General features: G+C 34.5%; 1 protein-coding gene across 3 annotated transcripts in view; it reads right to left on the reverse strand.

The window, feature by feature from the left end:
* The window catches only part of CSMD3 (CUB and Sushi multiple domains 3), a 1,204,746-nt gene that overhangs the window by 145,209 nt on the left and 1,042,581 nt on the right, over nucleotides 1-16,956 (reverse strand). For all 3 annotated transcript variants that reach the window (XM_019032923.3, XM_031014090.3, XM_019032924.3), the window contains 2 exons: nucleotides 15,332-15,428; nucleotides 12,132-12,236 (listed from right to left, as the gene is read on the reverse strand). In XM_019032923.3, the coding sequence (XP_018888468.2) occupies nucleotides 12,132-12,236; nucleotides 15,332-15,428 (202 nt within the window). The remainder of the gene's footprint in view (nucleotides 1-12,131; nucleotides 12,237-15,331; nucleotides 15,429-16,956) is intronic.

Here is a 16,956-nt window from a genome sequence, read left to right on the forward strand (position 1 = left end):
ATTAATAGTGCTTACACCATTTTGCAATTACTCTACTTGTTTACATGTCCTTACTCTTAATTAGTCTAAAAATATTTTAGGGCTAGATGTTACACAAATTTGCAGCACCTACACCTAGAAAATGTACCTTGCATTTAACAAGTACTCAATAAATACTTGATGAATAAATGAATGGGTTTGTTCTCAGATTTGAAAAGCAATATGAAGATGAAAAATTATGGGACGAGGTTATAAGTAGGGATATAATACAGGAGTTAGGACTAATTGCTCTGGAATAAAATTATCTGAGGTCTACTCTACAACTTACTAACTTAAAAGTACCTAAGCTCTGAGATTATTTTCTATAATTTTCCATTTGTAAAATAGGTTTAAAAATGTATCTGCCTCATGGTAATTTAAAAAAATTAAATAAAAATACCTCTATGAAACATTTAGCAATGTGCTTGACATATACTGAGTACTTGAAAATGTTAGCTTTTTAAACATGTAATGATAATAGCATAATGTTGTATAACCTTCTTTATTATAATTATAATAATGACAGTGGAGGTATCATTAGCTAGTTTAGAAGAATCTAAGCAGTCATTCAAATGCTTACAGTTCATAATACTCTGATACAAATGGCTATTTACAATGTGGATCTACCACACTTTGAAAGTAGTCATAGACAAGTCAATGTGAGCCTCAAATACTGGTTCTTATCATATTATTAAATAGTTTTCCTTGCTTTTATTATTTTAAAAGGAAAAATATATGAAAGCATTTAACTCAGATATATAGAAAACTTTATTTAAAAATATAAAGTTTTAGATTTGTTTAATGCTTGAAAAGAATAAAAAATTTACAAAAACCCAAAAGCAAGATTTTTCTTCCTCTAAAAAAATATAATTTTTGAAATTCAGTTCCCCTTCTTTAATAAGCAATCAACAAAAGAACATATTACAAGCTAGCACATTTGGTGCAACTAGCTTGTTAGAAGTCAGGTATTTGGTGACCATCAATAATAGACTGGATAAAGAAAATGTAACATATATACACCATGGAATACTATATAGTTATAAAAAATAATGAGTTCATGTCATTTGCAGGGACATGGATGAAGCTGGAAACCATCATCCTCAGCAAACTAACACAGGAACAGACAACAAAACCCCACATGTTCTCACTCATAAGTGAGAGCTGAACAATGAGAACACATGGACACAGGGAGGGGAACATCACATACCAGGGCCTGTTGGGAGTTGGGGTGCAAGGGGAGGGAGAGCATTAGGACAAATACCTAATGCATGTGGGGCTTAAAACCTGGATTACAGGTTGATAGGTGCAGCAAACCACCATAGCACATGTATACCTGTGTAACAAACCTGCATGTTCTGCACATGTATCCCAGAACGTAAAGTAAAAGAAAAACTAAAAATAAATAAAAATTAAATAAATAAATCACAATTTGCTATTGGAAGAAGAAGAAGAGGAGGAGGAGGAAGAAGAAGAAGAAGAGGAAGAGGAAGAAGAAGAGGAAGAAGAAGAAGAAGAAGAAGTAGTAGTAGTAGTAGTAGTAGTAGTAGTAGTAGTAGTAGTAGTAGTCAGGTATTTGTGTACTCAGTGATAATAGCCAAGGCATAGTCCATAGTCATACAAAGTGATCATCTTCCTCAGATAAACATAATCATTGTTTTGTTTTGTTTTTCACTTTTCCAGCAAATATTCATTGAGGACATAAAAACAGCAACACATCATCTTGTGTCTTATTGGAAATAAATAATGTGCAACACACTACCCAAAAGTAGTTTAATATTCATGCACAGAGATAATTCAAGAATGCTAATTACAATTATTACCTAAGCATTAGAACTGCAGAATATGGTAATACCTTGTAAATCAGAGCATGTCATTCCTCTGCTCAAATCTCCCTAATGATTTCCATTTCAATTAGAGGAAAAATAAAGTCCTTACAATGGCTTATAAGCCCCACTTACTTTTCCTCTCTCATTTAATTTCCTACTACCTCACTTTTTTGTTTTTCATACTTCTGTTTCGTGGTATTTGCTCTAGCTGTTCCCTAAAACAGTATCTTCACTTACCAGTAAGGCTTATTCCTGCACCACCGTCCACTGCTTGCTCAAATGTCACAGTCTCCATAAGGTCTGCCCTGACCACCATAACATCCTTCTTTTTATCCCTAGCACTCCTGATCCCTCAACTCTCCATCTATTTTTTTCTATGACAGATCATTTTCTAAAATGTTATATAGATTACTCCTTTATTATATTTTCACCTTTTATCTGTCTTCACCTGATAGAATGTAAAATCCAAGGGGGCAAAAGTATATTGCCTCTTTGGTTGACTAATGGGAACAATGCCTGACACACAGAGTTCAGTAAATATTTGTTGAATGAATGAAGATATAGGCATTGAGACAGGTAAAAAGGAAATGATACCAGAATTCAGAGAAGGAAGAGACCACTTCTGGGCTGGGTTGATTTGATCAATGAAGTTAAAATTTAGGGTAGAAAAGGAGCAAGGATGGAGAAGATGCTCAGAAAACATGCAGCTGCCCAGATTTCCCCTGGCCTCCTACTGGGGATCTCACTGCTGTTCTCCAGCCCATGAGAGGAAGTGGGCAGAGGTGAGGGCCTAGCCCACATGGATATGGGGCACACGCTGCTGGGCAGAGAAATGGCTGCACATATACTGCTCCTCTGAAGCAAGACTCCTTGCTGGTCTCCTTCTCTTTTTCTCCTTAAAATATTGTTAGAATGCAGAGATCACTGATTTCCTTTGAAACAATTCCCATACAGGATACGACATCTCAAACAGCTCCTCAGCCCTTGGCAATATTTGTGTGCAGGTGTTTCATGAGAAGCAGGACATAAGGTCCTGAGAACCAATGAGTACTGGGGAGTGGCACAAGGAGCTTGTGGCACCTAGCACTGTGGCATCCCCTACACTCCAGGAATTACACTCCCTCCTAAATGTCTCCCCCATCTCCTTGCTAACCTGACTTCCAGCCCCCAGTCTTAAGTAAAATAGGAATTATGTTTTCTCTCTTACTACATCTGTGAGGTGTAAGATAAAAACAAATGACAAAGGATGGGCACAGTGGGTCACACCTGTGATCCCAGGACTTTGGGAGGCCGAGGCGGGCGAATTACAAGGTCAGGAGTTCGAGACCAGCCTGACCTACATGGTGAAACCCTGTCTCTACTAAAAATACAAAAATTAGCCAGGCATGGTGGCGCGTGCCTGTAATACCAGCCACTCAGGAGGCTGAGGCAGGAGAATCACTTGAACCCGGGAGGTGGTGGTTGCAGTGAGCTGAGATCACGCACCATTGCACTCCAGCCTGGGCGACAGAGTGAGACTCTGTCTCAAACAAAAAAACAAAACACAAAACAAAACAAAAATACACACACACTCACAAATGACAGTTCCAAAGACAAATTAATCTGCAGTGAACAAGGTGGAAGAAAGGAAGAATGAGGACTACTTGATAACAAAATACAAAAACAAACACAGGCTAAAACAAAAAACATGAACACTGATGGAATAAAAAGTTCACAAATAAAAATAATCCATACACACACACATATGCACACACACACAATTCAGAGTTAAGAGTCTTATAGCCAGAAGAAAGAAGAGAAGTAGAGCATGTCAAGTGGAGGAAATGAATCATGAAAGGAGTAGAGAGAGGAAAGGCATGTTACATTTTAAAACAAATGCTTAATTTGATTAAGTGGGGGAATATTACAAAATTCATGTGTGAAAAATGAAACATTAAGAAATCAGTGTTGGAATAAGAGGCTAAAGAATGTTGCCTTTATTTAGTAGATAGGAAGGTAATGATATGAAATGACCAAATATCTGGAAATATTAATAAGACCAAGGTGTAGAAAGGGTTGAATGGAAGGAACAATAGGTTTATCTGATATAATTGATAGTGATAATAGCATTATGAAAGATCAGGCATTCTAAAGTTAAAATGCCATTATCTCAGGTTCAACAAGGAAAAGATAACTATAATGATAAAAATCAGCCTATCTGGCTGGGCGCGGTGGCTCATGCCTGTAATCTTAGCACTTTGGGAGGCCAAGGAGGGCGGATTGCCTGAGCACAGGAGTTCGAGACCAGAGTGGGCAACATGGTGAAACCCTGTCTCTAGTAAAATACAAAAAATTAGCTGGGCATGGCAGTGTGACATGTAGTCCCAGCTACTCAGGAGGCTGAGGCAGGAGAATTGCTTGACCCTGAGAGGCGGAGCTTGCAGTGAGCCGAGATAGTGCCATTGCACTCCAGCCTGGGCGACAGAGCGAGACTATGTCTCCAAAAATAGAAAAAAAAAGATAAATAAGTAAATAAATAAAAATAAATCAGCCTATCTGCCAGCATTTACCTTTTAGGTAAATAAAAAGCAGGGCATGTCTGCGTAGTAACTCTGCCACCAGAAAATATATATATATATATATATATATTTTTTTTTTTTTTTTTTTCTGAAAACCTCATGAGTAGAAAAATCAGATGGCGAAAACACTCACTTGCTGGGAGGAATCTCAGCCAAATTTCCATTTACTAAGAAAGAACACCTGCCATGTTTCCTGAAACCTTCACTATTTAAAATACTCCTTTAGGAATATAGTAAGAGTCTACTTTCTTGGATGAAAAAAATAAACACTATCCTTTTTTATAGAAAACCTTAAAGTGTTCTGCATCTGTTGCTGGTATTCATAGTGTGATTATAGACTGTGATTTCCCCATTGTGATTCTTCCCTTATGTTACCCAGTGGGCAGAACTTTCATCTTAGAGACTGTCACAAATGAAATACCCAAAAATGTGCAGTGACATAGGTGTCTCCTTGATAGGAAAAAGTTAATATGCCCACCCTGTTTACACACACACACACCACTCACACGCAATATCATTTTTTCCCAGTACCCAGTTGTTTAAGTATTTTGCTTATCTCAAGTACCTAAAATTAGATATTTAAAAAAAAATCCATTTAGTCCTTATTAACATGCATTAAAAAACACAGTTTTCTCTTCCAGAGGCTGTATATCTCAACCAGTATTTTGAGGCACCTTAAAATACATAAGGAGTTCTTCAGAATTTCTATATCTAGTTATTAAAATCTGCCTTCACAAATGAACAGATTCTTTAATTATCACAAAAAGGGATGTTTCTCTACCAAGAGAAGCCTACCTTTTTTGAAACTTGACAGAAATTAAGATGCTCTTTTCATAAGCAAAATAGATTATTGGGCGGGTGGGAATCGATGTGGTGCTTGGGTAGAGGGCACTGTATTCTCTGGAGTTTCTGGGAGTAATACTCTACAGTGTGCAACTGAGTGAATAGTCAGCCTTTCTGATTGCCCTGCTGGATATTGTTCTAAACCACAGCTGCTCTATGTAGCACTTGATCCACCAAACACATTTTAACTGTTATTCAATCTGTTCTTAGCAATGCAGCCAAAAATGCTGCCATGGCTTGTTTTATACGTTTGTCCTTAAAGACCAGGGCAGAATTTATTAGTATTTTTAATTCTGTAAGGCAATACTTAGTCTTTAAATTTTCTTGTTCGATCTCCCACCATTCTCCTGAATTTAAACTCAATACTTAGCAAATATTATGTTAATGTCCTTACTGATTAGACAGTAGATTTGCAAACAAGAAACATAAAATTTTAAAAATTGATTAAAAGAATGTTAGTTATCCTTTGGCACAGATCTCCCCACTGTCAACAAAATGTATCTTTTTCTCACCTCTCTTTATCAGTCCCTCTCCCCTATTACCTCTCTTTTTCCATATCCTGTAACTCTCTTTTTCACATCTATTTATCTGTATCCTTTCAGTTTTCTATTTATAATTATAATTTTAATTTAGGGCCACTGACTTTGTTTAAAAATAGCACCTGCAACTGTAGTATTTTTATGTGACCAATGTAGTCAAGTGTACCATTTAGTAAGGTATTTATTAAATTTCTTCAAAAAAGAAAGGTCTTTGTCTACATGGAGAGTTAACTTCTACTAAATTATGATTTGATAAAATTATTATTTTTCTATATCTTTAAAGGCTTTTGGTAGTGCTGGTATTTTTAATTATATTTACTTTAATTCAGGAAGTTTTCAAATAATAATGTTCCATTTAAAAGGAAGCATTCAGCAAATGCTTTGATGTCTTAGTTAAGGCCTATCAACACAATGCTTTAAAAAGTTGCTGATTATAATATCATCTTCTAATAGGTTGTCACCTTGTGGTTTTTGAAAAATACAGTTAACACATTTCACAGATTGCATAAATATCCTGCTCTATGTTTTGTTTGTTTATTTTTCTCTTAGGTGAAGAATCTAGATAGCTAACGACTCTTAAGAAGTGTCTAGGGATCATTTTGAACCCAAAGCATCGCTTTGCGAACATCTAGATTATGTGAATTCAAACTAACAGATTAAATGCCATTCACTTTGAATAGCCTCTGGACCATTAGGAGAGTTGGTAGTGTTATTATTTAAAGCAACTGCACATAAAACACACCAATGCATCATTTGTTCTTATGCTCATTCATTACCAATAGTAAATTCTTTCTTACATTTTTTAGTTTGATTCAGATAATTAATTTAGAGGACAGTGGCTTTCTTTGATTGCTTGTTTTATAGAAATAACAAGTTATAACTTAATTGGGTAAACAGTCACAAATACAGTACAGGGAAAAACATATTCCATGTAATAAAGTTTTCACTCAATTAGAAAAGAGATTTGTCTCATTCATCTCCCAATTCCCCTACAGTTCTAAGCAGAGTGTCCTTCACATAGGCACTCAACATTACTTTCTACATTAAAGATCATGATTTTAAATGCTTAAATTATAACTAGTATGTCTTTCCTGTCAAAGATGTTGGTTTCCAAGACCTAAAATTGTGAGATTTAATGTGACTAGTTATTGATTTCCCTTAGGAAGAGCAGTCAAACCTGCAATTCTCTGTTCTAAAAGGCAAGATACTATGTATTATTAGCACCTATTATGTGTTACTTAGGATATAGCTCAATTTTTCTCATTTATTAAAAATAAGAATTTCTAACTAAAAGAACAGTTTAAAAAATATTATATATAACTATATCATCTTGTTAAATATTAATGATCATATATTATCTCATACAAATAAAGGATTTTTGCATTCAGCAATATATTTTAGAAATGTAAAAGTTGTACACAAGAGTCTTTTTAAAGTTTCATCAATTTACTTGTGGTTTATTATAATTTAATGGTCTGTATTATGAATGACTATCAAAACATATGCTGCTTTTGACCTGTGCCACCTATAACAAAGTCAAATTTCTCATTACGACATCCTATACCTTTCAGGAGTAGTCATGCTTATATAAGCAGCCTTAGTTACTGCCATGCCCTCAAATCTTATATACCAACCCGACTGAAATAGTTTGAATTTTCCCTAATGTGGCATATTTCATAGCTCTGTCTGAACATGAAGTTTCCTCTGCTGAATCTATCCACCCCTTCTTGCTTAACTGTAAAACTCCTACTTATATTTTAAGACTCACCCCAAGTGTCACCTCCTGTTTGAAGTATTCCCTGAATTTCCTAAATGTAGCTGATTATTTATTGCTTTTGGGTGATCTACCACAAATATATCTATTACTGTATTCAAAGCACTGTAATATTGCTTTATCTTTCTGAATCTTCTACTAGACTCTTCAAAGAAAGATACTGTGACATGTCTATCTTCACATTTTCTATGTCGAGCATAGTGCCTGACATATGGTAGGTGTTCAAAATATTTGCTGGTTGAACAAAGAATGAATGAATAAATTTTGTCTTATGGATTTAACATGTATTTGCATTACAGTAATACATTTATTGTATCTGAAGTTAGCAATAACTGAAAAGTAAACTTCATTATAAAACCAAAAAAGTAAAAAATTAATTAACTATATTTATTTAGCACATGCTTATCAATTGCAGCTGCTGTTCGCTCCCACTGAGAGTTTCACGTCAATCAAAACTTCCAGTTTAGGTAATGGTGTTTCAGTGAGGAACTAAGTGGCCTGAATGAGGTGATGTTGAGGAGCTAATACTCAGTGGGAAGCAGAAGCCAGCACAATTACAAAACATACGCACACCTAGATTCTAAACCCCATTATGGACACCAGCATCAGTGTAGGTATACTAATGTTAATGATATATATACCAACATTATATGTTCATTATCTTCTACCTCTAGGTGCTATGTCCATTTATTCATTTACTCATTCAACAAGTATATTTTAATTGTTTGGTAAGTTTCAGGATCTATACTCAGTGTTAAAGACACAAAAACACTCTAAAAGGATATGGTAAACTGCTATGAAAGATTTTTGTCTTCTGGAGCTTGCATTTTAAGTAGAGTGTAAGAAAAAACACAGTTACCCAAACACTCACCTAATTACATCTGTGATAATTTTATGTGTGAAATGACACAATGTTTCATATAGTTGTTTAACAGGAGAACTAATCTATTTTTATGATGAAAAGTTTTGCAGGAATTTGGGAGATGAATGTACATTTTCTATGTCTAGAGTAGCCACTTTAATTCCAGTTTTAAAATTTCTACAGCATCTAGTTCCTTTTTCGCAATTTAAAAACACTTATAATAAAAAAGTAGGCATTACGATTGATGCCACAGAAATTAAAAGAATAAGAGACTACTATGAACAATTACACACTGAAAAATTGAATAACCCAGAAAAATGAAAAAATTCCTAGAAATATAAAAGTTACCAAGACTAAATTTTAAGGAAACATAAAATCTACATGGTCCCATAACTAGTGAAAAGATTGAATCAGTTAACAAAATCCTCCCAACAAAGAAAGGCACAGCACCAGATGGCTACACTGGTGAATTCTACCTTACACTTAAAGAATTAACATCAATCCTTCTCAAACTCTTCAAAAAAAATTGAAGAGGGGAAAATATGTCCAAACTTGTTTATTGCAGTCAGCCCTGCCCTAATACCAAAGCCAAAGACACCACAAGAAAAGAAAAGTATAATCCAGTATCCCTTTTGAATATGGATGCAAAAATCCTCAACAACATGATAGTAAGCCAAATCTAGCAGCATGTTTAAAAAAATCATATACCGGCCGGGCGCGGTGGCTCACGCCTGTAATCCCAGCACTTTGGGAGGCCGAGGTGGGTGGATCACGAGGTCAGGAGATCGAGACCACGGTGAAACCCCATCTCTACTAAAAATACAAAAAATTAGCCGGGCGCAGTGGCGGGCGCCTGTAGTCCCAGCTACTCGGGAGGCTGAGGCAGGAGAATGGTGTGAACCCGGGAGGCGGAGCTTGCAGTGAGCCGAGATTGCACCACTGCACTCCAGCCTGGGCGACAGAGCGAGACTCTGTCTCAAAAAAAAAAAAAAAAAAAAAAAAATCATATACCACAACTAAGAGGAATTTATTCCTGGGATGCAACAATGGCCAAATGTATAGAAATCAATAAATGTGATATATTACACTAACAGAGTGAAGAATACAAGGCACATAATTGTATCAATGAATGCAAAAAAAAGTATTTGAATGTATTTGACACCATTTCATTATTAAAAACTCTCAAAAAACTAGGTATATAAGAAATTTACCTCAACATAATAAAGACCATATATGAAAAGCCCATAACTAACATCATACTCAATGGTAAAAAACAAAAAGCTTTTTCTTTATCATCAGGAACAAGGTAAAGATATCCACTCTGTCCACTTCTAATCAAAATACTACTGGAAGTCCTAGCCAGAGGAATTAGATAAGAAATAGAAATAAAAGGCATCCAAGTGAAAAAGGAAGAATTAAAATTGTCCCTGTCTGCAGATGATAAAATCCTAAATGCAGAACAACATGAAGACTCCACGGACCACACTGAGGTGTCATCTTGCCCCAGTTAAAGTGGATATTATCAAACACACACAAAAAAAAAAGGGAGAAAAGGGAACTCTTATACATTGTTGGCGAGAATGTAAATTAGTCAAGGTATTATAAACAATAGTAGGGAGGTTTCATTAAAAAAAAGAAAAAAAACAGAAAATAGAACTATATAAGATCCAACAATCTCACTGCCGGATATATCCAAAAGACAAAATCAGTATATCAAAGAGATCCCTCCACTCCCATGTTTATTGCAGCAGTATTCACAATAGTGAAGACACGGAATCAACCTGTGTCCATCAATGGATGAACGGATAAGGAAAATGTGGTATACATGACAATGGAGTACTATTCATCCACAAAATTGAAATCCTGTTAACTTGCAGCAACATGAGTGGAATTAGAGGATGTTACGTTAAGTGAAATGAGACAGGCAAAGAAAAGAGATATTGCATATTCTCACGCATATGTGGAAGCTAAAAAAGTTGATCTCATGGAGGTAGAGTAGAATGATGATTACCAGAGGCTGACTTGGAAGGCAGGGATGAAGAGAGGTTGGTTAATGGGTTCAAAAATACAGTTAGATAGAAATAATAAATTCTGATGTTTGATAAGCAAGGTGACTAGAGTTAATGGTAATTTATTGTATACTTTAAAATAATGAGAAGAAAGATTTGAAATGTTCCCAATATAAATAAACGATAAATACTTGAGGTTATGAATGATAATACAATTACCCTGATTTAATCACTACATATTGTATACATGTACAAAAACATCACATGTATCCCAGAAATATGAATAATTATTATGTATCAGTAATGTTGAAGAGATTCCATTAAAAAAACTGTTAGAACTAGTAAATGAATCAGTAAAGTTGCAAGATACAAAATTAACATGCAAAGAATCAGTTGTATTTCTATATACTAAAAATAAACTATCCTAAAAGGAAATTAAGGAAATAATACCATTTACAATAGCATGAAAAATAATAAAATACTTTAGAATAAACTTAACCAAGGAGGTGAAAGACTTGCACTCTAAAAACTACAAAATAGTAGGCGGGACGTGGTGGCTCACGCCTGTAATCCCAAAATTTTGGGAAGTCAAGGTGGGTGGATCACCTGAGGTCAGGAGTTCGATACCAGCCTGACCAACATGGTGAAACCCTGTCTGTACTAAAAATATAAAATTAGCTGGGTGTGGTGTTGGGCATAAGTAATCCCAGCTACTTGGGAGGCTGAGGCAAAAGAATCGCTTGAACCCAGGAGGCGGAGGTTGCAGTGAGCCAAGATCATGCCATTCCATTCTAGCCTGGGCAACAAGAGTGAAACTCCATCTCAAACAAAAACCAAAAAACCTGAAAAGCTACTAAATAGTGATGAGAAAAGATACAGAAGACACAAATAACTAGAAATACATCCCATTTTATGGATTGGAATATTTAATAATGTTAAAATGTCCATACTACACAAAGCAACCTACAGATTCAACTAGATGCTTATCAAAATCTGTGACCAGTTTTTCCAAAAATAAAAAAAGTACTAAGATGCGTATGGAACCACAAAAGATCTTGAACAGCCAAAGAATTCTGGAGCAAGAAGAACAAAACTGTTGGGGTCACAATTCTTGATTATATATTACAAAGATATGGTTACCAAAACAGTGTAGTACTGGATAAAAACAGATATACAGACCAAAGGACATCCAGATGAACCTGGAGGACATTACACAGTAAAATAAACCAATCACAGGAGGATAAATACTTCATGATTCCACTTCCATGGGAAATCTAAAATAGACCCAAAATGGAGTAGAACAGTGGTTGTCAGGGGATAGGGAGAGGGGGAAATGAAGAGCTGTGGTTCAATGGGTATAAAGTTTCAGTCATGCAAAATGAGTAAGCTTTAGAGATCTGTTGCATAATATTGGACTTATAGTTAATACAATATTGCACACTTAAACATTTGTTGAGAGGGTAGATTTCACATTAATTATTCTTACTCAACAACAAAAAAACTTGTAAATTCTTGTGAAACCATTAAAACTTTATTCATGTAATTTTGCAATTGAACTGAAGTAATACTTCAAACTTTCAAGAAAATAAGACAATGTTTTCTTTGAGAAAGTTGCTATAATATACACATATCAACAAAAATATTTTTAATTAATATAAACTTGTTCTTAACCTTTTTGAATGGCACATGATATTATTTTTACCTGTGTATTCAAGATGAAATCCTGCAGCAGAAACACTGATGTCTGATTGAAAATTTAGATACAGATTATTAGACGTACTATTCAAAAGATGGGGTATTGTTGTTCCTGAAATGATATATGAGAAGGCAAGTCAATGACCACATAATAAGTACTATAATAAAATTAAGTAAGTTTACTAATCAGCCAATAGATTACCACTAAAAATATGCATTATTCAAGTTGTTTTTCAAAAAAAAATTTAATAGAAATATTTTTCTCACAATCCTCTTTCAATATACTGTTCCTGTTTCCAAGAAGACAGACCACTTGAGATGGCTTTAGATTGCTTCCTAAAAATAGGTAGGAGCAAAAAGAGCTTGTGAAAGTTAAAGCTATACGTTTGACATGTTCACCGAAAATAAATGTTGAATTTCATGTGGATTTCAGTATTCCGTGCACAAGCTAATAATAAACAATAAATACATATATATGTAAAGTTATATTCTGTTAGAAATATGAATGTTTGCAATGATTGCTTTCAAAGAGATTATTACTCTGTATTCTCTCTGTTTTCCAATATGTTTTTTTGAAGACTGTGTTATACCAGAGGCTTCTGATTATCAAAGTGATAACCAGTTTTAACTGCCTGTATGTACCAGATTGGTGAACTAATTAAAAAGAAACACAAAATATGAATAAAACACAGTTTGCAAACTAAAAAAGAATAAATAATAAGCTTAATTTTGAACTTTGCAAAGTAACAACTTTTTATGAGTCAGATAATACAGTCATTGATTTCCTTTTAATAATGAATTAAAGTTAGACAGCTAGATAGATAGATTATTCTATACCAGGTCAAGTGCCTTAATGTTTCTTATACCCTGACAGCAAAGCCGGTAGTCAGCTTTCAAAAAAATTCCAATTATGAACTACTGTTACTCTTGTCTTTTAGCAAATGCATTATAATAATGTTTTTCTGGACTTCTGAAGGAGATCAAATTTATTTTATTAAGTTATTGAGCTTAAAAATATAAAGTATCTGCTTGAATCAATTATTTCTTGACTGTGCTATTGAGCAAAGAGTTTAAGATCTTTGACTCCACCTCTAGCAGTTTCAAATGGCAAGCATGAAAATAAACAAGCGCTAATTCTACATCTTAAGACAAAGTTCAACAAGCATATGAGTTGAGGTCATTACAAACATTTCTTTATAAGTAACTACTTTCTTTACATTTGCTTTGCACAACTTTGTGGACCTCACCCCTGATGTCTTCTATGGAAGAACAGAAAGAATTTATTACAGAGCACACACTTGCTTCTTTCCTGGCCATAGTGTGATAACAGCAACCACTGAAGACAGGGATAAACAGAAACTTAAAAGGTCTTACAGGATGTTATTGATTAAGAGCTCTAATTCTGGAGTCACACCAGCTGGGTCCCAATCTCATTCTAACATTAGTTGTACAACCTCAGGCAACTTAATCTCTCTAAGCCTCAATTACCTACCAGGTCTGCTAGAAAGATCAAATAAGGAAATGCATGGCAAATGTCACACAGAGCTAGCACTTAGTAATCAACAGCTGTTATTTATCACTCATATTATCATTATATTATTATTTTAAAAGTATTACAGATGGGTATGGTGGCTCATGTAATAATCATGGGATTACAATCCCAGCTAATCAGGAGGCTGTAAGACAGGAGGATCTCTTGAGGCCATGAGTTGGAAACCAGCCTAGGCAACATAGCGAGACCTCGGCTCTAAAAAAAAAATAAAATAAAAATTAATTGGGGTTGTGGTATGTGACTGCAGTCCCAGCTACTCAGGAAGCTGAAACAGATGGATTACTTGAGCCCAAGAATTCAAGGCTGCAGTGAGCTATGATTGCACCACTGCACCAAAGTCTGGGCAATAGAGCCAGACCCTGTCTCTAAAATGCAAAAAAAAAAAAAAAAAAAAAAATTAATAATAATACTAATAAAGTATTACCCCTAACCTATTACAAATAAAAGTGTGCTAAAATTGTGTGCGATTTTTCTAAGATTTCTATCTAAATCTAAATTGTTCATGTTTAAATCAAATCACTCTTGCTCCAGATATTTCTTTCTTTTCCTCATTGGTGATGATAAGTAAGTGGTTCCACAAGTCCATTTAAAAATCTCTTAAAAGCTTAAAGCCATTCAAATTTATTTCAGCATATCTGAATTGAGTAAGTTAATATGTTAGCTATATTTATATTTCTAGAGTTTAAAAAGTATAATAGTAAAAATTAACAAAGTAAAACTTTTTATTTTAACTTCTATATGTCAAAAGAAGCTTTTAAATTATTGCATAAATTACCTTTTAAACCTCAATAAATCTGGCTGGGTGTTGTGGTTCACACCTGTAATCTCAGCACTTTGGGAGGCCAAGGCAGGTGGATCACCTGAAGTCAGAAGTTCACGACCCGCCTGGCCAACATAGCGAAACCCCGTCTCTACCAAAAAATACAAAACTTAGCTGGGCGTAGTGATGCATGTCTGTAATCCCAGCTACTCTGGAGGCTGAGGCAGGAGAATCGCTTGGACCCAGGAGGCAGAGGTTGCAGTGAGCTGAGATCTCACCACTGCACTCCAGCCTGGGAGACAGAGCGAGACTACATCTCAAAAAATAAAAACCTTAATAAATCTAACAGATTTTAAAAACAAGTCAACATCTTATATAAAAATATAAGACTTCTATTTTGTTTACTTCTGGTCTTGTTAAACATGTATACACTAATTTTATATAATTTTATTCATTTCATAGAAATAATTCTGTATTCTCTTTATTCTCACTTAACAGTACCTTGTAGCATTTACCTGGTTATTTTCATGACTTCATAGCACACAATTCAAAGCACAGTCTAATTTTTAATTATTATTGTTCGTCCTTTTCTTTTAAGGAAAAGAGCGTACATACTATTCCTGAACCCCAACTCAGCTGAAAATATTACCAGTAACATAAAACCATCAATAAATAATTACACAAATATAGGAAGAATTGGTAAGAATGTAATAAGGTTTTAAATATCAATATTGATATCATCTTTAAATCTTTTAAACTTCAGTCCTTGTATCTTTGTGTATAGTTTGTAAAAAGCAAATTAAAACTACCAAGTAAGAGTTGTAGATAGCTCTTTAATTTTTTTTATATTCCTAATTATATCTGTATTTTAATTAAGCTCAGCTCTCTTATTTACCTGAATAGCTTCCAAGTCTTGGAGCATTGTTGTCTCCCCCATCATAAAAGTCCAGAGAATCCCAATTATGTTCTGTAGCAAAGCTAACAACTTGCACCTGTGAAATAATAATTACAGGTAAGAATACACATTTCTAACCAGATACACATAACTATAGTCAACCAATCCCCCTTGGAAAAGAGAGTTCAAATCCTGGACCACATAATTGTGACCCTTCATAGAAGGGTTTTTAACAGAACTGATTTTTTCCATTATTGCACTGGCTTACGCGAGCTGATTTTTATATAGAAAAGCCTTTGAAGCACCGACCAATGTTCATTGTGGGTATAACCAGAGCAATGTCTGTCACTATCTCAGAACATTCTCTTTTCAAAAGATTTGAGCTATTCTAATGACTCAGTGCCAGGAATCTCAATGCATGTTCAAAACAATTGGTGAATTTTTATGTATATGTACTGATTTGAGTTTTCTAATTTGCTTGTAGCTATTAGGAAAACCCGATCTGTGGTCTACAAGCCTACAGGACCTTATAATATACCTTTTTAAAACCAGGTTTATTTCTGGATACTTTTAATTTATCCTTTCCTTGAATAACTTTGCTCAATTTCTTCTCTTCCTTTTATTTAAAAATTTTTAACACGCATATTTTTAATAAGTTTCAGTATGGATGACACAAAAAATGATATTTTGTAATTAATTCAAATGAATTTTTAAAAATTTATTTTAATGAATAGAGTTATAGTAACTACGTCACAGTGAAGGTCCTTAAAGTTGAGAAGGGAAATACTGGGGAGGTTTAATTCTCTCCTGTCTATTACAGTTTATTTAAAGAAAGATGCATGTGTTACTTTATTGCACATCACTTGGCACAGCTTGAGCTTTTGCAAGAACCCACAGGACCCTCACAACTATGGATGCCACCTATTTTGCTATTTCTTTATTAAACTTTTTGTAGTTTTAGAGGAAGGAAAGGAATAATTTTATTAAAAGTTTTTTAAGCTAAAATCTGTTAAAAATGTAGGCACTGCACTCATTCACTAAATAATTACAACAATTTCACTCATTAAAAATTTATTATCTGCAAAATAGCCCATCATTATTCTTCCATGCAAGTGAATGCTGGTGCCTGTTTCCAGGGGTGAGTGCCACATGGCAATAGATACCCTGCCTGTATGATTGGCATCAGACCCAGTGGCAATGTTCTAAGATAGGAAGAAGACCAGAAGTAAAGCCGTATGATTGTAGTATAACCACCACCTCCTTAAACAATTATCAATTCCCTCTTCATATCTAAATTTCCCTTTCCTTCAATTCAGAGGAAGAAAATACTGCATTCAGCTTTTTAAAAAATGTGAAGATTCACGCAGGAGTTGACATTTGGGCTAAGCTGAAGATATTGAGTTATTCCACTGAAGGAAATTATTGAGTGTCTAACAATGTAAAAGGAGTCAAACCATAAGCTAGATTTAGTGGACCATGAGTAATCTTCTTTAGCTACAGTGGGGGGTATTCACATAAGAATAAATATACATGAAAAGTTAGAGAAAGAATAAAAAAGTTCAAAAGAGTAGAGTACAGTAGCTAAATACAAGAGAACTTAGAATCAAAGAGCCTAGGTTTGCAAC

Source organism: Gorilla gorilla, chromosome 7 (genome assembly GCF_029281585.2).
Source record: "Gorilla gorilla gorilla isolate KB3781 chromosome 7, NHGRI_mGorGor1-v2.1_pri, whole genome shotgun sequence".
Lineage (NCBI taxonomy): Eukaryota > Metazoa > Chordata > Mammalia > Primates > Hominidae > Gorilla > Gorilla gorilla.